We start from the raw sequence: 22078 nt of genomic DNA, 5'->3' as shown, positions 1-22078 counted from the left end.
AGCGGCGGATGGGGGTCGGTGTTTACCTTGACCTGCACTCTCATCGCTCCGGGTATTTCGCGCGAGGCATGCGGGGACGCACAAGGGTTCGTGCCCCTGGCCACTCCAAACTGCACCTTCTCTCCTCCCGGATCCCAGCTCACGACACGTAAGGCCTCCTCTGCCGCTGGCAGGGAGCGGAACCACAGTGCTGCCTTCTCCTCTGGAAGTGTCCCCGCCACCCTAAGCTGAAACCCCGGCTCCCGTTAGGTGTCGGCTCTGACCCACTTCTGCGCTGGCCCTGGAGTGGGGGCTGGGGGATCTGCCCCTTAGTAGATGCCCCACGTTAGCCAGCCGAACTCTCAGATGTGATAATCAGCCTAGAGTGCAAACCTGAGGGCTTTGGAAGGATATTTCGTAAGTCTTAGCTATTCTAGATCCTAGTTAGATACTGGTGCAACTAACCCCACCCACAGCCACCCAGGGCCCTGGGCTCAGATCTGGTAAATCGCCTAAGGCCCATTGCCCTACCGACGCCTGCAGTCCAGCTTACCTGTAAGCGCTCCAATGTGGATAGGGCTTTCATCTTTGACTCTCAGGCCCCGCTACCAAAGCCTTATCTGAGCTTCTAACTTGTGGAGTCAGATCTGGGCTCCACCTCCACACGCTGCCTTTTACAGCCCCGTTCATTTGTCACAATACCTTTTGGCCTCAGTTACCTCCTGTGTAGAAAGGAGGTGATTCACCTCCTGCGTAGATCAAAGAAATACAGTGAGGGTCAAATGGGATGTCGACCCTCATCCTAGACATATTTTATGGTGGTGTATTGTGCTTGTTGAGTCAGTTAGCTGCGGGGAGGCCTTGGGAGATGTAACCTAACAGCACTGCTTTTACTACCTAGGAATTACTGGGTGTGTCAAGTGACTCCTCTGTGCCTGAGTTCACTTATCTGTGCACTGGGAGTGATAGTAAAAAAAAAACCCACCTTCCTCAGAGGTTATACTGAACAAAGAAATCCATAAAATATCATACACAAGCTTTCCTGATTTCTGTTATTTTTGGAGGGCTCCCCTGGCTAGGCAGTCTTGATAAAGGCTGTGATCAGTGAGGATGGGTGGATCCCAGTATGTTGGCAGAAGTAATGCTCACTTATTACAAGTGTTGTAATTAATAACGCTAACCATTCACCCCTGATCATTGACTTTAAATTAGGGGCACCTACCCATTTAGACCATTCTAAATATGTGCCCAGTCAGCTCACATTTGTAGATGCTGTTAGCAGTTCCCTCCCCACCCCCATTTCGAATATTTCTTTATCAGAAAACTTGACCATCTCATATGTGTATTACCATTTTGTTGTTTTTCTTCCAACACCTTTAATCTCCTTTCCTCTTCTTGACTTATCCCTTTTAAAATGTTAATGATCTGTAAGCAGTTAAACAGATTTAGAAGCCCCCCTAAAACCAAGTAAACACCTCTTGATTGGTGTTCCTCCATACATCTTCCCCGTTAGGTCTCTCACAGCACTGGAGACTGGGAGATCTCAGAAATGTGCAGACCCACAAAGACCAGACATTTGGAACCCCAGGTTCTTGGTGCACTGTGATTACCACCTCTTAGGTTAATCTCTTTGGTAAATTTACATGTTAGGGTGGTCATATATTCTTTTCAGATCAAGCTTCAAGGCACAGAGTTTAAAATACTAGGGCAATTCCAAGGCTTAAGGCATCTATTGAGTTAGTTTGTAAGCTGCCTTTGGTTCCCAAGCTGTACCAAAAACACCTGAGGCATTTGTTGGAAGTGCAGATTCCCAGACCCCACCCACCCAGACCATCTGTACGGAAATTTCTTGGGTGGGGCCCTGAAATCTGTATCTTTCACAATTGCATCAGTCAACTTAAAAGCTTGTCTATAAAAGTCTTCTGGCCATAAATACACCTATGTCCAGAAACTGGGTATGAAATTTAAATTTTAGAATGTTCATTAGCAGTCCAGTGTGGTTTGTTTCAAGCCAACAAATACTTCCTGAACACAGATTGTTTGTCAAGTATCCTACTGGGCACTGGGAAAACAAAGATGAATAAGACATTGTCCAGTCTGCAAGGAGTTTGAGTTTGTAGGAGGAGAAACAATCAAAACTGTAACAGTACCTGGAGCACCATTGGTAACACTTGTCAACAGAAACACTGCTTTATTTTTTTATTTGTTGCCCTCCCTACCCCTTTCTTCCTCTTCCCACTCTTTTCTCCTATGTTTTCTTTTTTGTTAGACCTCCCTTTTTTTTTACCATGGATATTATGTCTTATTCCTGATTTAACATGGTTTTAAGATACTGCTCCAACTTTTAAAGTCAACTTAATGATTTCAGAATGGAGGGGAATAGCTGATTTTTCAGTAGAGAAAAATTGGTATAACAACATTTTTTTTTAACTTGGAAAGATCTTAATGAGTCCCAGCAATTGGAAGCCACTAAAGGGTAGTTTCAAATGTATGCATTGTTCTGAAAAAAACTGTTTCAAGCTTGGATTTGGTTTTACTTCAGTTGCCTTTATTTAGACAAGGACAAGGGTTGTTGAGAGTTTTGCACAGTAATACTTCCCAAGATCTCTGGACAGCCCAGGAGAAAAAAAAAGAGAGAGAAATATATAGCTCTATGTCTTTGCACCAAGTAAAGAAAGGCACCATGGGAAAATTCTTGCCCAATCCATCATGGTACATTATCATCTCTGATTTATTGCCACCACTTTCCTTTCAGAAGAATAAAGGAAACAAAATAAAGGCAGTGGTAATCTGAAGGGGGTAATGGAAACTATGATAAGCCTAGAGGGCAGTCCACAAGTGGGGTAAGTTCCACAAGCGGGGAAAGATATGAGTTACTCATTTAAGAAGTCGGATAAAGGCATATTGCCAGTAATGAGGACTGAAATTCAGCTCTCCTCAACCCATTCCTGTATAACTACTTGTTTTCAGACTTTCCTATTCAAACCCAGGGTGTTGAATTTGAGTTCCATCCATTCATTCCCCTCAACTGCTACAAATCAAGTTTCCTTTTGAAATAAAGCAATATTTTCTTCTGCTTGCTGAATAAATTTTTCTCTTCTTCATTGCTTCTGTGGCACTGTGCTCCCAATTTGTTTCTCTATTTGCTATGAAAACAGATTATTACATATTTTTCCTGTCACATAAGCAGAGATTAAAATATTCATGGTTGGCAAAGTAGAGAAATAGCAACCCTCAAATACTGCTGGAGAGAATTTTAAATGACAGCCTTTTTGAAGGCATTTTAATGATCTGGATTCAGGGCATTTTAATGATCTGTATCCTTTCTCATCACAATCCAGTCCTAGTACTTCATACTTCAGAAATACATAAAGATACACGTATAAGGATACATGTAGTAGCACTCTTTGTAATGAAGATTGCTAATAATCCAAACAGCCATCAGTGGACATTTAGATAAAGAAACTGTGTTAATAAACCATACCATGAAACAGCATGTAGTTTTTAAAAGAAGGCATTAGATCTAAATGTACAGATGTGGAAAGGGAAAACAGCAACTAGGAAATGATTCCATTTTTTAAAACTTACATGTGTAAGTAGTGTGAACAAAGATATGGGGTTCTACAGAAAGTAACCTCACAGGGTGATCTGATCATAAATTCCTAACTGGGCAGATCTTGGTGGGTAGTCATGCCCCAGACATAGTAAAGGCTTTATCTTTGCCTTAATCCAGCTCTGTCCCTTGTTTCTGTGTGTCTAGGTTAACACACCTTCAAAATGCCTTTTTCAAAGTAACCACCCTCAAGAAAGCCTATAATCCTGTTAACTATCCTGAAAACCAATCCCCCCCCCCCTTGCTTTCCACCTTCATGTAATCTTCCTTACTTCCTCCTTAATTCCAAATGCATAAAAGAAGCTGTAAACTGCCATTCTCTGAAACATTTTTCTCAGTCTATGCAGATCTTGCTTTTAGGAAATATCCTCTTTTTTGCTTAAACAAGTTTTTATATAAATTCTCTACAGGTTTGCACATTTTTACATCGACATTGTCACAGGAAAGTTCTAGAAGAATATATGCCAAACTGTTAACAAGGAGAGACATACTAAAAATTTATTCATTGTTTATCTGAAATTCAAGTTTTATCGCCTCTCGGCCTTTTGGCTAAGATCAAGTGAAATTCAAGTTTAATTGGGCACCTTATCACACAAGATTGTTACACAAGCCTACATGGGTTGCTTCAGGCAGCTGTGGGTGCTCCTTAAAAGTGCATTACAAACATTGACACTGAGCCTAAGCTCCTTCAGAACTGTACCGTCACATTTAATTTTGAATGATTCTTGAAGAGAAGAAAGAAGGAATATTAAGATTGATTGAGTGCCTGTAACAAAGTGCCAGGTAAGCTGACAGATGCCATTTTCTTCAGCTTCTTGAAAACAAACACAGTTGAGACTATAGTTTGTTCAATGACCACAAACTCCTCCAATCCCAGCAGCATACCATTTTACAATGTGACTTTGCAAAAAGCCCTCCTATGCTGAGGCCCAGTCTCATCTCCACAACCTTGAATCTGAGCCGGACTTATAGCCAAAATGACATGGTTTAAGTTACTGAGCCTATGCCGCAAGTAGCCTTGCAACTTTGACCTTCACCCTCCACTGCTCAGAGACCACCATCCTGGGGAGAAAGACACTTGGAGAAACCAGCCAACCCTCAGAACCACACAGCCAACCCTCGGAATCATGAGACATAATCAACTTGTTATTTCAAGCCACTAAATTTGGAAGTTGTTTGTTGTGCAGCAATAGGTAACCCAGTTTATTTTCTCATTGTTTTCCTCAGTGTTTTCTGCACAAAATCTCTTTGAGGATTCACTTAAGCGTCAGAAGTCTTTATCATGAGTATCACTTGTGTCACAGCTCATCAGGTGTGAAGCCAATGAAAATTTAAACAGAGGCCTGTGTGGCTATAAAGGTCCATTGTTCTTTGTTTTTTGTATTTTTTACACACACCTTGAACATAATGAGCATTCTTTAAAAATTTACTTGGATGACTGACTGAACCGGAACTTGGTTTTTGTCACTTGTATATATCAGCTTTGCGTCTGCGACAGAAAACCTTTCAATGGACCACATACAACAAAAACTGATGGGCAGTGAATCTGCAGAAAATTCAAGGTCCTCAGTAAACTTTTTGGGAGTCGTAAGGTTGAGTAAGACTTGCATTTTCCCTGAGGCTGTCAGACAAAGTACAAGCCTATCCCATTAAAAAAAAAAAAAATGTAAGAGAAGTATATAGGCTTTTGTGGGAATGCTGGGATATTGGCGAACTTTTATACCCCACGTAGTACAATGCCTTTGCCTATTATATCGCCTACTTAAGAAGTGATATATCTATATTGGATCAGGGAGCCAAACAATAAGCTACCGTTGAGAAAGCAAAAATACTGGTCAAACAGATTAAAGCTCTTGGAATCTCCCACATGGGGTTGCCATTTGAATTAAATGTTTCAGTAACCTCGAAAGGTGTAGGCTGGGCATTATGACACACACAGCAAAGGAGCAACTGCCCCTTGGATTTTTGGTCCCAACTCTGGAAGAGGGCAGAGATCATATGATACGCCAACAGAACAGCAATTATTAGCAGTGTGTACAGTGCTCCTGCAGGTGGAGTCTCTTAAGAACTTCCCATGTGGATTGACATGTTTCACCTACCAGCCTCTGCCATGACTCAGGCTCCTTCGCTGACTAAATAGCATGCCTATTTACAACAGAGGAATACTCTGTTTCCAGAAATGCAGAAACTGTTAGACCCTGTTGAATATGTAGAACCTCCTGCTTCAACCCGTGTTGGCCCCTGCAACCTGTAAAGGAATAAGGAAACTTCCGGCTGGAGACTGGTACACTGATGACCCTAGCTGGGGCAACCTGCCTACTTGGATGGCAGTTGCCATTCAACCACACACTGAAACTATCTAGATGGAAACAGGAACAAATCATAGTAGCCAATGGGCCAAGTCAAGAGTAGTCTGGTTGGTAATCATGCACGAACCTTGGCTGCTGACCTTGTGTACTGACATTTGGGCCATTCAAGACGGACTGACTCTGTGGCTTGGACAAGGGAGGCAACGGGGTGGATGATCATGAACAAACCTCTATGGTTACAAGAAATGTGGAAAGATATTTGGACTCGCTTGCAAGACCCTGATGCAAATCTTGTTTTCCTTGTCCCTGCCCATAAGGTGTCCATAGCTCTAGGTAATCAGGAAGCAGATGTGTTCGCAAAAATACACACTTTAGTAACTGACCTGTCAGTGGACACAACAGATTTGGTACATCGGAAAAGTGGACACCAAAGCATCCAGGTAGGATGGTGCATAGCTAAGGAGGAGATGCTGGAGCTTCAGCTAAGGGGAGCAGCTCTGAAAGCCCCCAAGGGACAGGCAAATTGATACATAGGCTCCCTTCCCTTGAGTGAGGGTTACAAATATGCGGAGGTGTGTGTTGACACTGCCTCTGGTTTAACTCAAGCCTTCCCATGTCAGCAGGCTAATCAAGCCACTACCATAAAGGGACTAGAAAAGCTAAGTATTATGTATGGGTACTCCGTCAAATAGATAGTGACCAGAGGTCACATTTCAAAAGACATGATGTACAAGAATGGGCAAAGGAACGTGATATTGAATGGAGATTCCAGCTCCCCTAAAACCCACAAGCAGATGGGCTGGTGGGATGGGAAAATGGTGTTTTTGAGCAACAGATAAAATGACTCACTGGAAAACCTACCTGGGCCAGGTGGAATATGGTGCTTTCCCAAGTGTTAATACATTTAAATAAAACCAACCTATGGGGCCTATTGTCCCATATGCCAGAGTAGGAACTCAGACTGAATCACTCAATATACAGTAAAGGTGTGGAAAACAAAGGACACGGCAACAGTCTTGACGCTTGTCATGGGTCAACAAACTATCACAATGAAGGCACTAAGCCCTATTGTCCTCAGAACACGGACCATTTACTGGAATCTGCAATGGGACGTTCCGCCAAGATGGGTCAGTTACTTCATTCTGCTGAATGGAGAGGCTAAATCTCCAGTAGGATCCTGTAATCCAAATGCAGTCAGGACCCATGGAGACAAGCTACATGTGGATCTGTACACGCACTGTTGAAAGAGGGGAGAAGGTAGGGGTCTTGGTCTGACATATTCTTCCCTCTATTCACCTGCTCAGGCCAGAAAACACCACCTCCCCTTGCCAACGTGTATGACCCACACAGCCTGGCCATATTCACAAGGTGGCAGCTAAATTAACATCCAAAAATAAGACTACAAGTGTCATAGTCACAGAAGAAGAAGACCTCCTAATTCAAGTCCCTACTAAATATTAGTCTTTCCAACCTTAGACATCTGCTGTTCCTGTGGTGTCTGGTTACAAGGGGGCACCTGTACTATCATGAAAATTGAATGTTGTGTTTTTATACCAGAAGAATCTGTAAATCTTTCTTTTTTGTTAGCACATATAAAAACTCAAGTAAATACTCTAAGTGATCCAACTCCAACCCTAGACAACCGATTGACACACTGGTTCAGGTCCTAGGGGGCATGATGGAAAAAAACTGTTGCTAAACTTGGATTGCTTCTTTTGCCTTTCTTTCTGTCTTTTTTTTTTTCTTTTTTCTTTTTTGCATATATCTATATTGTTGCTATGGACTGTGTCTCCACTGTGGTCAGTCAGTTGGCAACCAAATGAGCTACCTATCTACTCATGAAGCCCCTTGTGGACCACTCAGGGCACCTTGCAAGAGAGAGGGGTGCATGTGATTGGAAGTAAATACTCTAAGTGAATACTCTAAGTCACGAGGGGTGGAGTGTAGAGGAAAGATTGTTCCATGATATGACTGCTGCCAGACCCACAAGCTAGATCCAGGCCAAAACAGAGATTGCTTCCTATAAATCATTGCTGTCCTTATAAAAAGGGCAAATTGGACATAGAGACATGCATAGAGGGGAGGTGATATGAAGACACAAGAAAACCTTCTAGAATCCAAGGAGAGAGGCCTGGAACAGGTGCTTCTCTCACAGCCTTCAGAAGGCACAAACCCTGCTGACACCTTGATTTTGGACTTCTAACTTCCAGAACTGCAAGACAATAAAATGTCCATTGTTTAAGCCATCCATTTATGGCAGCCCTAGCAAACTAATACACTTCCCTACCATTTAGATTAATGGAAATTCTTCTAAATCCTATCTTTTAACAAAGAGCACCATAACTCCCTGTTGGCCTAAAAGGGACCCAGATTATGCTTTTTGCACAGGCATAAATATTAATAGCACCCCCTTTTATTCTCAAAAGGGTCCATGTTTATATAGTCATTCTACCTCTCTCATCACCCACAACCCATTTCCATTCAGCCAGAAGTTTCTTTGCAATCACTTTGGTACCTCTGAATATTAACAGGCCTCCTTTGGTGCAAAGACAAAAGGGATATTCATTTAAAATCTTTCACAGATTTTTGTTCTGTTTTGATTAGATTGTACACCCTGTAAAGATAGGAACTGCTTCTTTCTTGTTTTTGCAGAACCTAGCATTTATATGGTCCAGCATGCATAAATGTTTATTCAACCCAATTACATTAAAGTGGGAGCTTTGTTATCTCTATTCTTTACAAAAGTATCATACTTGCTCCAAATTGCCCTCTCTTACTTTAAAAGTTATCAGAAAATGGATGCAAATTGCTAAGAATCTATATTTTCTGCAGCTCAGGAATTCTGATTTTTTTTTTTAAATGAAGAATAAGCAAGTTGAAGCATTTTATTTTTTATGGCATTAGTATGCTTAGGCCAGCATGAGTATATCTACAGGGTAAACCAGCATGAGTATATGTACAGGGCACACGTATTAGTATCATATTCATATTTCCATAAAATATTTCACAAAATTGTAATTGCATAATGGAAATCAAAAACCACAATAGGAAATGATTGCCACTGCAAATAATACAACTTATCACTGTGATAAGCAGAGATTAGAAGACAAACATTTTCATGTGGGCAGTAAACTATATCTAAAGGGCATGGCAGAAGTATGTATAAATTTTACAGGCTTAAAGTCCCATCTAGGACAGCACAGAGGACCCAGAAAGCCCAATCTCTGCTGTTTGAGACTCTGTGCAAACATGGGAAAGGATCTGTGATCATGACCATGGGACCAAAATCATTATCAGGACCACCCACTCTTGAAAGCAAAAGTACTCAGAGATACTGGATACTTGCCCTTCTTTCTTCCCCTGTTGGGGATAAGCACTTACTGACAGCAGATTTCATTCAAGAACTTGTAGAGACTGATATTTGTCAATATGGCTTTAATGGAAGTTCAGGGTTTTCAATATAACCTTCTGGAATGGTGATATAAACCCAGTGTTTAAGGGACTTATGGCCTAGCAGTAAATGGACTCCTTTCTTGACTCTGGCAGGACCCTGTCTGAAGGCATCAACAGTAGCCTCATATTTCACTGGGGAAACCACAAAAAGTTCAGCATCTGTTCCTTCTCTGGGTAGATACCCCATCTCTCTAAAGTTCTGAATCACGTTCGTGCTTGTGCGCGCTTGGAGGGCTCCTACCAATGCTGCTGGACCTAGAAACCATCTCACCTCTACCTTGAGCACACTGTACTGTAGTCCCCCTCCTCTCCTTCCAACCACATAGGAACTGCTTCAAAATGTGCATGCACCCCTTTCATTCCAGAAGCACTCTAATTTTTTCAGATCATAAAAGCAATACATCCTAGTTGTAGAAAATTTGGAGAATTCAGAAAGTTACACGGGAGAGGGAGGGGGAAAGAGAAAGAAAGAGAGAGAGAGAGAGAGAGAGAGAGAGAGAGAGAGAGAGAGAGAGAGAGAGAGAGAATGGGGGACTGGAGTGAGAGAATATGAAGAATGAATCATGAGTCACTGGTAATTCCACCTCTCAGAGATAACCCCTGTATTATTCTGCTGTATTTCTTCCAGAAGCTCTCTTTTCAGTATCTCCCTGCCTATTTCTCCTCAGCAGCCCCGTCTTGCACTTCGTATATCATTTCTTATAGAACTGATAGTTAAGTGGGTGAATACTTGAATTGGAAAAGATTTTACTTTGTGTAATTAAAAGCATCAAAAAAGGGCTTTCCTTTAATGTTACCCACTGTATTGAGTGGCAGCTTGTAGCAACAGAATGGTTCCTATTAAGACAGGAGTCCATCTGCGATGGAAGACATGCCTCCTCCCTAACCACCACATCCACCATGAATAGTATGATAAATATTGCTCTCTATAGAGAATAGTTACATTATGAGTTTCATAGGCCTGGAGATAGGCCAGGGAACCCATAACCTACGTACCTCTGTTTCCATGTGAAAATCTGTTCTGGGTTCCAAATGACTTACTTACAAACTAACTTATAGAAAATAAATGATTTCTAGGAGGGAGACTGCCTATGTTTGGATCACTGGTATAAGAGAACAGGGGTAAGTGCTTGTGTAACATTTGTAAAGAGGAGGGTAACAAACCCACACCTGGTGAGGAAAGCAGTGTGGTTAATTTACATAGGATTATGTAGAATGGCCAAGAATTGAAAGAGCAAGGAGAGGACAGTTCTTCAAAGCTTTGCTTATCTCTAGTTTTTCCTCATTCCTCTTCTTTGCCTGTTGAACTCATTTATCAAAACTCAGCTCCATGTGTGCCTATAAAACAGCTGAAATCTGAAAAAGATCTGGAGATTGTCCCAACGCTAATATGCTGGTTTTGATACTGTATTATTATGTTAGGTGTTACCATTGGGAGAAGCTGGGTGAAGGATACAGGAGACCTCTTTGTATTATTTTTGCTACTTTCTGTGAGTCCATCCATCATTATTTCAAAAGAAAAACTCAGCTCTACACATTTCTACAGCACAGAGTCTTACCTGACAACCAGATTCCCATCAATTTCCAACTGGTTTGGCTTACTGGCCCTTCACATCATTTCCACACTGTATCGTGCCTGGTTTCCAATGATCTGTGCCACAGCACTTAGCATTCATGTATATTTACATATGTATTGCATATATTTACACATGTTTTATATATTGTGACTTAACAACATAGACTGTATAATACTGTCTTATCCAATAGCTCATTCCTATGTGTATATATTATGACTCCCAAGCAAGGCTGTGAGCTCTCTCTGTCTTTACCTCATGGCTCTGCATGGCTGATGCATGGTAAGTACTCGATAAACACTACTTAAGTTACTGAAAAAGCAAAAAACATTAAAGGAAATAAAGAGAGTTAAAACCCTTGACCAAGTTTTTCCTTTCTTTTAACAGACTATAATTGTAACCCAGAAAACATTTACTATCCCATGATTAGAGTTTAAAGGCTGTAGAAGACAGCATATTTGTCTCCTTTCATCCTAGTTATTACCATGAACAGGCAGTTATCAACTGAGAAGCACAAAGGTTAATCACAGGTGTGTTGTTTTAACACTTGCCATAAAATATTTCTGCAGTTCACTGAGGAAAATGCTGAAGAAGCACTTCGCTAACTCCGGAATCCACCTTTCTTCCACGTAATCTTGTCTGAATTAGAGCTGAGCAGGTTTGTTTAAGCTGAAAACTTGGGTGAAAACCAGAACAGGTCAATTTTAAACTTTACGAGGAATGTGAACCTTCAAACAAATACGAATGGTATCTCTACACTGAGAAATTAGAAATATATCTATTGATTTAATAGAGTATATTCTTAGAAAAAGTACCTGTTTACTTAAACTGCTATTTACAAGTTAAAATATGTTGGTTGTAGCCTGGAAAGAATGACTAACTATAATTGTTTATCCAATGTGGCCCTATGTGATACAGAACAATCTATAAAACAAAATATTTAGTGAAAAACAAAGATCAGAGTAGGTGCGTGGTATTCTAATTTTGCCATTTGTGCTTTTAAAATGAGAGAGGGAATTATATATATTTATTTATATACTTTTATATTTTTATGTATTTATTTACACATGTACACACATATACATATATAATATGCACACATGTATTTGCATGTGCTTTATATGCATGAAATCTCCCTGGATAGATACACAAGAAGCAGGTGTCAACAGCTATCTCTGGTGAAGAAAACTGAAGGACTAGCAGATGGGTTGCGAAGAAGATTGCGTTTCATTGTACACATTTTTCCACTGTTTGAATATTTTACCACATTCATGTATTACCTTTAGAAATATTGCTTTTTATCTTATAAAATAAAACACAGATTAAAAAAACAAAACTACATAAAACAAATTAATGTTTTAGTGAATTATTATAAGGTAAACACTCTTATTACTACCTACCAGGTCAAGAAATAAAACTTTGCCAGAACCCAAAAGCTTCTTACATGCTCTTCCCCAATCACATCCTGTCCTGTGCTCCAAAGTAACCACTATCTTTATATTAATCATTTCTTTCCACTAACCTGGCTTTAATAACTTGCTTGCACTTCTTTATAATTTTACCAACCATGTATTCCTAGCTTCTGTAGTCTTGCCCATTTAAAAAAAATCTTTTCTGTTTCTAATAAAGTGTAGGTTCTCCATCCGTTCTTTCCTTACACTTTTTCTACTGAATAACCCAGCCCATTTAACCTACAGAGATTTCTCCTAGTCTGGATTTTGCTGATTGCACATTTATAGTATAGTTCAACATGTTCCTCCTATCACTTTTCCTGCAAATTGACAGCTGAATCCAGAGAATTGATCAGACCATTTGGCAAGATCTAGGTGGTGGTGTGTTCTTTCATCAGATGACACATAATGTCTGATTTTAGTTCTTCATTATCAGCAGCATTTCATGTTCAATGCCTAAGTTCATTAACTTATTGGGGATTGCAATACGGTAATATTCCAATCCTATCATTTCACTTTATTAGCTGAAATAATTTTATAAGAAGAGTCTTCCACTCATCTACTCTTTTGTTACCCAATGCTACAGTTTATACAGGAGAACTTTGATTCTTTCCTTTCCTCAGTTTTCAAGATAATATATGGTTCTCTGTCATCCACAAAAGGAGACCAATCAGTGAGATGATTAAAAAAAATTTTTTTTTTAAATTGTGAACTCATGGATTTAAGCATAGCTGATGGGTATCAGACTGTGGGAGTCAAAGTCTAAGATGGCCCCCCAATGATCCCTGCCTTCTGGAATTTACATGCTTGTATAATTGTTCAAAGTGTCGGTCTGTGTAACGAATAAATTACAGCAAAAGAGTTGGTATGTCACTTCCGAGATTAGATTATAAAAGTCTGCAGCTTCCATCTTTGGTGCTCACTTACTGGACTGCTCTTACTAGCTCTCTACACTCACTCTGAGGGAAGCCACGTTGTAAGCAGCCGTCTGGAGAGGCCCATATGGTGAAGAACTGAAGCCTCTTGCCAAGAGCCATGTAATTTCCCAAGTGAATCTTCCGTGCCCAGATTCAAATGAACCAATTCCCAGTGGACATCCTGACCGCTATCTCATCAGGGACCCTGAGACAGAACTACCAATTAAGCTGCTCTTGGATTCCTGACTCTCAGAAACGGTGTGGCTTTAAGCAATGCTTTGGGGCAATTTGTTACACAGCAATAGATAACTAATTTGCAATCTATTGCAATTCTTATTGTTATTGACACTCAATTTGTCCCATATTTGGTTAGTGGGGGCTCCTCAAATTGTTTCCTGAGTTATTTGACATAATCTTAGTCGTCTTTAATAGCTTCTCTGCAATCTGAAATGGGAAGCGATCCCAGGGTTTTCTTAATTTCCTGCTCCAAAACTAGAATTTGCTATTTCTCCAGGAAGTCCTTGTTTATTTTATTGGAAATGGTCTTGAGAAAGACCACAGTCTGGTTGCCATCCATGGGTGCATGGTTTGTCATTATTTCTAGAGCTTTTCAGTAGAGGGATAAAATATCCCTTGTGAGTTATACTTAAATTTCCAATTCAGATTCAGGATTAAATATTTTTATGTAACTTCTTTTATATTAAATCTGATTCTACTACATGAAGAATCCTGGCTCTCAAGGTCAGGGACAATAAAATTAACTATCCATTAATTAGTAATTTGCTTTATCCCACACAAAGACACAACAGTCTCAGAAATAATTCCAATACTACCACCAATCATTACAATTTCTAAAAACCATTTAAAAAACTTTTTGCACATGCTACCATAATTCCCCTTTTTAAATAGTTGTACCGTATCTACATTCTCAGATAATGTAGCTATTACATACTACACACTTTCCTTTTTTGATTCTCATTTAATGTTACTTCTACAAATAACCATACATGGAAACTGAGGTAAGGATGCAAGGGCAATAAGATCGAATCAGCAGAGAATAGTCATAGAAGGCTTGAAGGCCTCATCAAGGAATCTTAATTCTATCCTAGAGGCAGCAGGAAGCTTCTGGAGGATTTTGAGTCAGGAACTGGATAGATTTTTCTATGTTATATAGCACATCAAATCTCCCACGAAATAATGCTCAGGATCATAGTTCTCTTTTCTCCCGCTCCACAATGACTGACCTTGTCCAAGGCAGGTCCACTGAATTCCTACTAAAGCCCCTTCCTCTTTGTTGGCATCTCTGTTTTCAGCCTTTTCTCTTTTCACCTCTTCCACTTCTTCAGCTTTATAACGTGACCTCATCCCATCAGCGTTTGGGTTAGGTTTGTTCCTTGGGTATCCTTTGATTGCCCGTATCATATTAATTGATCATTAGTTCATCAATCAAATGTTTTGTGATCCCCTATTGCCTACAGGGCACTCTGTTAGGGACTGAGCCTACAGTGATGAGCAAAAAGAGAACCAAACCCTTGCCTAGAGTCAGAGACAGAAGCTACCATATTTTGTTATCCTATTTATTGCACTGTATTTTAACTGAGTTCAGAGTATCTGGCACTTTGTAGATGCTTAATAAATGTTTATAGACTGATTGAATGAATGTATAGAAGCTTGGAGAGTTCTACTTATACAGCCACAAGAATTATCATCAGCCCCGGAATGGTAATAGCAATCTCATCCCTTCTCAGAATTACTGATCACATGAAAACAAACTCTAGGTCACAGGTTGGCAAACATTTTCTACAAAGTGCTAGGTGGTAATATGTTAGGCTTTATAAGCCATATGGTCCCTTTCACAACTACTCAGCTCTGCCATTGTAGTGCAAAAGAAGCTATAGACAACTCATAAACAAATGAATGTGGCTGTGTTCCAATAAAATTTTACCTATAAAAACAGGCGGTGGGCCGGATTTGGCCTATGGGCCCTAGTTTGCCAACTCGTGCAATAGATGATTCCACTTTTGTCTGTTTTTCAGCACTGCCTTCATATCTGCTCCATACTCTATTCTTTAGTAAGGTAACTTTAGTTGCTACACTCAACATCTGAGTTTACTTTTTTTTTTTTTTTTTTTTTTTAGATATAGAGAGCATTTTGATGGTTGCCTGATGGGACACATTAGGGAGATGGATGAAGGGGGAGGGGGATTAAGAGATACAACTGGTAATTACAAAATAATCATAGGGATATAGCGTATAGCATAGAATATAGTCAGTAGCATTGTAATAACTAGGTATAGTGTCAGATGGGTACTGGATTTATTAGGGTGATCACTTCATAAGTTATATAAATGGATAGGAACTGTAATTATTTATTAAAAATTTTTTTTTTCAATGACAGTTGACATACAATATTGTATTAGTATCAGGTGTACAACATAGTGAGTTTACTTTTAAACCCGTCTGATATCTGCAATTGTAATATTGTGAAAGAATATGTCATTTGAAACCCATCAAACCTGTTTTACTCATTGGTTGGTCTTTTGGCAAGTTACTTTAGCTTTTTTAAACCTCTATTTTATCACTGTAAATGAAGTTTGTCTTTTTTGAAATCCTGACTATGAAGATCAAGTGAGAAACGTATATTGAAAATCAAACAGGAGACAGTTCACAAATATGCCCCACCCCTTTGCCCAGTCACCTTCTTTTCTTCCTTCAAATCAAATCATCAGATATTTATTGAGGATCTATTATAGCCAAGGCACAGCTTCAGGTATCTTTAGAATTATTCTAAATCCTCTCTGATACCTCTCTTGACCACTGGTTCTCAAACTTGGCTATGACACAATACACCTGGGAGCCTAAAAGTACTTGGGAGCCTAAGATGCTTGGGTCCCAGCATTAGACATTATGATATAAGTGTTATAAAAAGTGGCCTGGGCATCAGAATTATCCCCAGATAATTTCAGTATGCATCAAATTTGAGAGTCATTGCTCTAGACTAGGACTCTGGCTTCAATCAATTCAGAAGCCTCGTCTTCCATCTTTGCGTCTGACTCCTTTTTAATTGTTAGTACCTATAGGCACATCCTTATAGAATTAGAGTTGATTGAGTTCTTGCATATTACTCATATTTTGATATATTTATGTTAAGGACAGTGGAAAAAAGAGCATGAAATAATCATCTTCTTTTGCATTTGACATTTGTTGTTTAACTATCTGGCATCCATTGCCCTTTCTTATGGCAACAGCCTTGATTTTTATTTGGAGAGCCACCTCTCCCTCAATCTCAATCCACCTGGCCTGCTTGAGGCTTGCCTCTGACCCTAAAAGCTTTTGAAACCAGTATATGAACTCTCCTAGCTACAGTTAGCATTGGTCAACTCTGAGTAAGTGTCATGATTTAGTTTTCTAGGATTGCTGAAAGACATACTTTTTTCCACTACTGGATTGCAATCTAAAAGAATATGGTTCCTGGAGGTTCTGGCAGCTATTTTATAACCACAAAGAGCAAGCTTGTCTGAAAACATAATAAGAGAAAAATGAACAAAGAGAGAGAGATCATTTGAGCCACAGTGTCTAGCTATTTCTCAAGCCAGGTGCACCATTAAACTGCTATGTGAACCAATAAATTCCCTGCTTCTGCTTCTGCCAATTCTACTCACCTGTTCTGTCATTGGCAACCAAAACAATCACAAACTAATACAACCTCCTGTCATCTCCCTTGGAACCAAATCCAATCACCCGTGTACACAGACAATATGTGCCAGTCACGCCCTAATTATTCATTCAACAAACATGTAATGAGTACTTTTGTATACAATGTTTGCCCTAGGAGAAGGAATTACAGTGGTACACCATCTTTAAGGACTGCACAAATGTTTGTGGAAAAAGAGCCAGCAACAAAACCATCCCCCTACTGAGTGTGAGGCCCTATGCTCGGTATTGAGGACAGAAAGGGTCATAAGCCAGGGTGTTTATTCACCAAGGTTTGCCATCAAATTGGAATGATGGCATGCACATAAAGAGATGAACAGAAATCTAGGCTGTTGGATGCATGAATTCCTGAGGATGGACATCAAACCCAAACTAAGATGCCTGTGCAGAAAATCTTAAGTGAGCACAGACACCATAACATTTCCATTTTCCTTTGAACCAAAATTAGCTGGGAAAGTGTTGCAAAAAATGGGAAAGAAGAGCTAACAAGAGGGGAAGAGACATTAGCAGCTTTGGAAGTTATTCTAAATAATTTTTTAACTAAAAAAATAAGATACTTTGTGGATTTTATCTGTTTGCAAATTAACTATGCTAATTTTTTAAAATGTGAAGACTGCAAAAATCCCTTCCTCCATTCCTTCCTTCCTGCCTGCCTTCTTTCTTTTCTTCATGCAACACTATTGCATGCCTATTATGTGCTAGACACTGTTATATACTGAGATTTTAGCAGTAAATATAAAACAACATCCCTACCAGTTCCATTCTAGTGTCTACAAAGCAGAAAGTAAACGTTCTCGTTCAACCCCCCAAAATGGCCTCTGTAAATGGTTTGGTGTATATTCTTACAGACATTGTATTAATAAATGTAGATACTGGTATTTATTTGTTTTTATAAAAAAATAAGATTATACTATACTTATTATTTTTTGAAACTTGTCTTTTTAAACTTAGCAAAATAACTTGGATTGGTTTCATGTTAATAGATACAAATTCACCTCATTCTTTCTATGAGGTATGTCATAGTCCATTGTATTTAACCACTGTCCTGTTCATTAACATTTGGTTGTTTCCAGGTTTTCACAATGAGCAGTGTTGTTGTAAAAAAATGTATGTCATTTCTATAATTTTTCAAACACTCAGAAGTGTTAATTAAAGTTCTCCAAAATGGAATGCATTGATCCATAGTGGAAAAGATGTGAATTAAATTCCTTTCAGGTAAAAAACCCTATCTACTTCCTTTTTTATTCATCACTGCCTTATTGAGTACTTAATAAGATTTTACACAAATGACTAGAAAATATATTCTGAAATCCATTAATATAAGTGCAAATTAAAAAACAGATAAATAATCAAGTTATTTCCATAAAATCTTCTATGTACCCAGCTCTGTTCTAGGCTCAAAGAAGAGAAATTTGTATTTTTCTTGAAATTAAAGGTCACCACAATTGAAATGGGCAAAAACAGTCAGTATTCTTCTAATGAAATTCCTTCTATTATACCCAAATATCATTTTCCTTTTTAAGAAAGACAATAATTGAAATATTGATAGCAGTTTCATTTCTAAAACTGTTATTACTGCTTCAGATAGATTTCAAAAAACAAAAAAAATTATCTTGCTGAATAGAAACACACAGCCATGAAACAGTATTTCTATTAGAACCAGGATTATTTGACATTTGAAGTCTACCTCCAGATGGTCGGTCCATCCAGTCCCTAACTGGCTATTTCCAATAATCAAAATTATTTGTCTTTTCATTCACATAAAATTGTCTCGTCTATTTATTGAACAGTTCAGTTGGTGTTCTTTCTGTTCCACCAATGCAATAAATAAATAAATAAATAAATAAATAAATAAATAAATAAATTTCAATGGCAGCTTAATTAATTAAATAAGTTGTTTAATTAATAAAAATATTTTTTTTCAGGAGGAAACTGCAGCAATTTTATTTGTCATGTATCCTTAATTGCGTGTTTTAATTTCATGGTTTTGGCCTGTGATCACTTAAAAACAATCATCAAGCAAATCTAAACGACTAACTGTAATTGCAAGATTTTACCTTTTTCATTTTATGGTGTATAAAATCTGGCATATGAGAAAATACAAGAACGACAAAAAGGTTCATTCACTTACCCTCTTCATAACCACAGCCAGGGTAAACTTCATTCAGCCTTAGGCCATTGAATTTTATCCTGAAGTTTTCATCTACCATACAATCAGATAAACTCCAGTTTCTGAGAGCAACTAATGGAAATAGTGCCGTAAAAAGAATTGCCAAACAAATTTCCATGTGCTTAACCTGAAATGGAGAAATTGCAACACGAGCTAAGTAAAAAGTTTCTGGCTGTTTTTAAACCAGAGATGGTGATTTCACTTTAAGCAGGACCTCGTGACTAAGATTGCCTGGTCCGGGAAATGATTAACACCCCTGTCGTCATCTGCTTGAGCCCTCCAGCTGCAGGAACTCTGCGGGGGGCGGCAGGAACTTTGTCAACCCGGGCATGTGTGTCGTGAATCCACTATCCTCCTGAGGTGGGGTTCAGCGTGCAGGTAGGGCTTAGAGCTCAACTTCAGTGTGAGGTTATTTCAAGTGAAAATGTATTCAGAACCTCTGCCAACTTCGTTAGTGATTATTTTTACTGAACTGTTGTTATAAAAGGTTTTATTTTTACTTTTCATTTCTGTGCCCCACCTTAAAAGATGGATTATCACTTAGACCCTTTTTCTTCCAAAGCTTTGTGAGTATTTCTGTGTTCCCCCAGCCTTGCTCTCTTCCCAACTATGCTTGAATCTAAAAATTTCAGTCAGTGTCTTTTTGAACTGCCGGTTCTCACTCTTTTGGAAACCAAAGACCTGGAAAAAACGGGCAAGAACTAATTAACAGGTGTACATAACTTGGAGGCACTAGAAAGTCATCAAATTGTTTTTTTCTTTAAATGATTGTTATTAATACCAACTACTACACGATCGTTTCTTCATCAGAAATGAAGAAGTAAAAAAAAAAAAATCTCACCCAGATATGAGAAATAAAAGGCAGAGATTTACTTAGATAATCTTCCATGCAGTGTCTTTCTTGTGAACAGGAGCCTGTGATGACATTGCATACGTATGGCTTCTGTTAGGTGGAATTCCACTCCACCAACAGGGCAAAGTAGATAGTACATTTCCTGGCAAATGGCCAAGGAAAGTCAATCCTGGGTCTCAAATACAGTGTTGAATATCTTTAGAACTAGTTGTCCATTGTGTTTTTTAATGCTACAAACTTCACTTTCCTCATAGCCCTTAAATTGCTGATTTGGAAGTAGCCTGATGACCAAGAGTTCTTACCATCCTTCCTGAGGTATTTACACAAATTGCCAAATTTCTTTTAGAAACTCAGTTGCATTTCCCTCCTCGCCCATTACCACCACTAAATTAAGCAAGTTTGAACTCTTTCAATGCTGTAAAATGATTCTAAATAAATTTAACTAGTTATTAAAAAATATTTAATAGGTGTAAAAAAGACAAAGTAAGGAGAAAAAAATCTTCCTGAAAGAAATAATTCCTATCCTTAGAGAATTAGGAACATATTGATTCCATGAACAAGACTAGGATTATTATTTTAAAGGGAATATTCTGAGAATAAACAAAAACTCTTAAAAATTAAAAGTGTAGTAGCAGAAATAAAAGTACTCAATAAGGTGGCTGGAAGATAAAGTTGAAAAAAATATTCCAGAAAGTAAAACAGTCACCCCAATAAACTTTAATTAAAAAAAAAAAAAAGAAAACATTTTAATTTTTAAAAAAGAAAGTAAAACAAAAAGACAATAATGTAAAAAATAAGATAGAAAGCTAAGAAAATTAGTAAACCAGCCCAGAAAGTCTAAAATAGAGAAAAAACACAGTCAAGAATATTATCAAATAAGAGATTCCAAAAAATTTCCTAGAATACAGGAGCCTAAATTTCCAGATTAAATGAGTCCATTGAGCACACAACACAAAGTATGAAAACAGTTAAATTATTGTGAATTCTAGAACAGTGGCAACAAATAAAAACTTCTACTAGCTCTAAAGAGAAAAATGTTATACAAAAGCTAAAGAATAAGAAGAGCATTGGATATCTCAACAGCAATATTGGAAGCTAGAAGACCAATGGTCCAATGCTTCAAATGTTTGAGAAAAAATTATTTCCCTCAAAATAGCAAATCCAGCTAGACCATAAAATGTGAAGTTAAAGACATTTTCAGGTGTTCAAGATGCCAAATTTCCAACCCCCCTCCCCTCATATCCCCCTTCTTAAGAAACTGCTGGAGGATTGGCTCCATAGAAACAAAGGAATAAACCAACACTAGGAAAGTATCACATTCATGGAACAGAAGATCCAATACAAGGAAGAGTGAAGAGAATCCCCAGAATAGTAGTGAAAGAAGAGCCCAAGATGAGAGCTGTGAGGCAGACCCAGGAAGTAACTAGACAGAATTGAACAGGCCTAGGGAATGTGGGGAAATTTTCTTCAATAAGTTGCAAATAATAAAACTTTTAGGACATATTGAGATTAATTTACAAATTTGGGAAGAATTGGGGTTTAAAATACTAGTAAATACATAGAAAAAGAAGCAAGCAATAAAAACAAATTATTAATTCCAGGAAAAGAATAATCACAGTATATTTTCCTTTTCTGAGCAGATAAGAAAAAGTAATCATATAAATAGCATTTGCATAGTTATGATATTGTAAATCCTGGATATTAAACTAACCAAAGTTATAATATTTCTATATGGGAAAATGGGTGTATATGTGTGGTGGGATTGTAAAAGAGACTTAAATCCTCAGTTTTTGTATGAGGTGTCAAAACATAATACATAAAGCTAATCAAGAAATAACAATAAAAGCATTTATTTCCAATCAAGATGGCAGAGTAGATAAATGCTGTGCTTGCCTCTCCTCATGACCACATCAAAATTACAACTAAAACACAGAACAACCATCAAGAATCACCTGAAGTCTAGCTGAGCAGAAGTCTTGTAACTAAGGATATACAGAAGTAGCCACATCGAGACTGGTAGGAAGGACAGAAATAGGAACAATCTG

At 38.5% G+C, this 22078-nt stretch overlaps 1 protein-coding gene across 4 annotated transcripts in view; it reads right to left on the bottom strand.

Moving 5' to 3' along the window:
* Positions 1–20298, bottom strand: part of TRPM6 (transient receptor potential cation channel subfamily M member 6) — a 139966-nt gene extending 119668 nt beyond the window's left edge. Inside the window, exon 1 of one of the 4 annotated variants that reach the window (XM_019736695.3) lies at positions 19142–20298. In XM_019736695.3, coding sequence (XP_019592254.3) covers positions 19142–19174 — 33 coding nt within the window. In that variant the 5' untranslated portion in view covers positions 19175–20298. Of the gene's footprint in view, positions 1–26; positions 369–532; positions 613–19141 lie in introns of those variants that run through there. The other 3 variants (XM_019736693.3, XM_019736694.3, XM_019736697.3) reach the window with 3 other exon arrangements.
* Between the last annotated feature and the right edge of the window lie 1780 nt (positions 20299–22078).

This window comes from Rhinolophus sinicus, chromosome 16 (assembly GCF_057876585.1).
Source record: "Rhinolophus sinicus isolate RSI-liver-muscle chromosome 16, RSI-T2T, whole genome shotgun sequence".
NCBI classification, from domain to species: Eukaryota; Metazoa; Chordata; class Mammalia; order Chiroptera; family Rhinolophidae; genus Rhinolophus; species Rhinolophus sinicus.
Note: the sequence above shows the minus strand (reverse complement) of the source record. Positions and strands in the feature narration are given on the sequence as shown.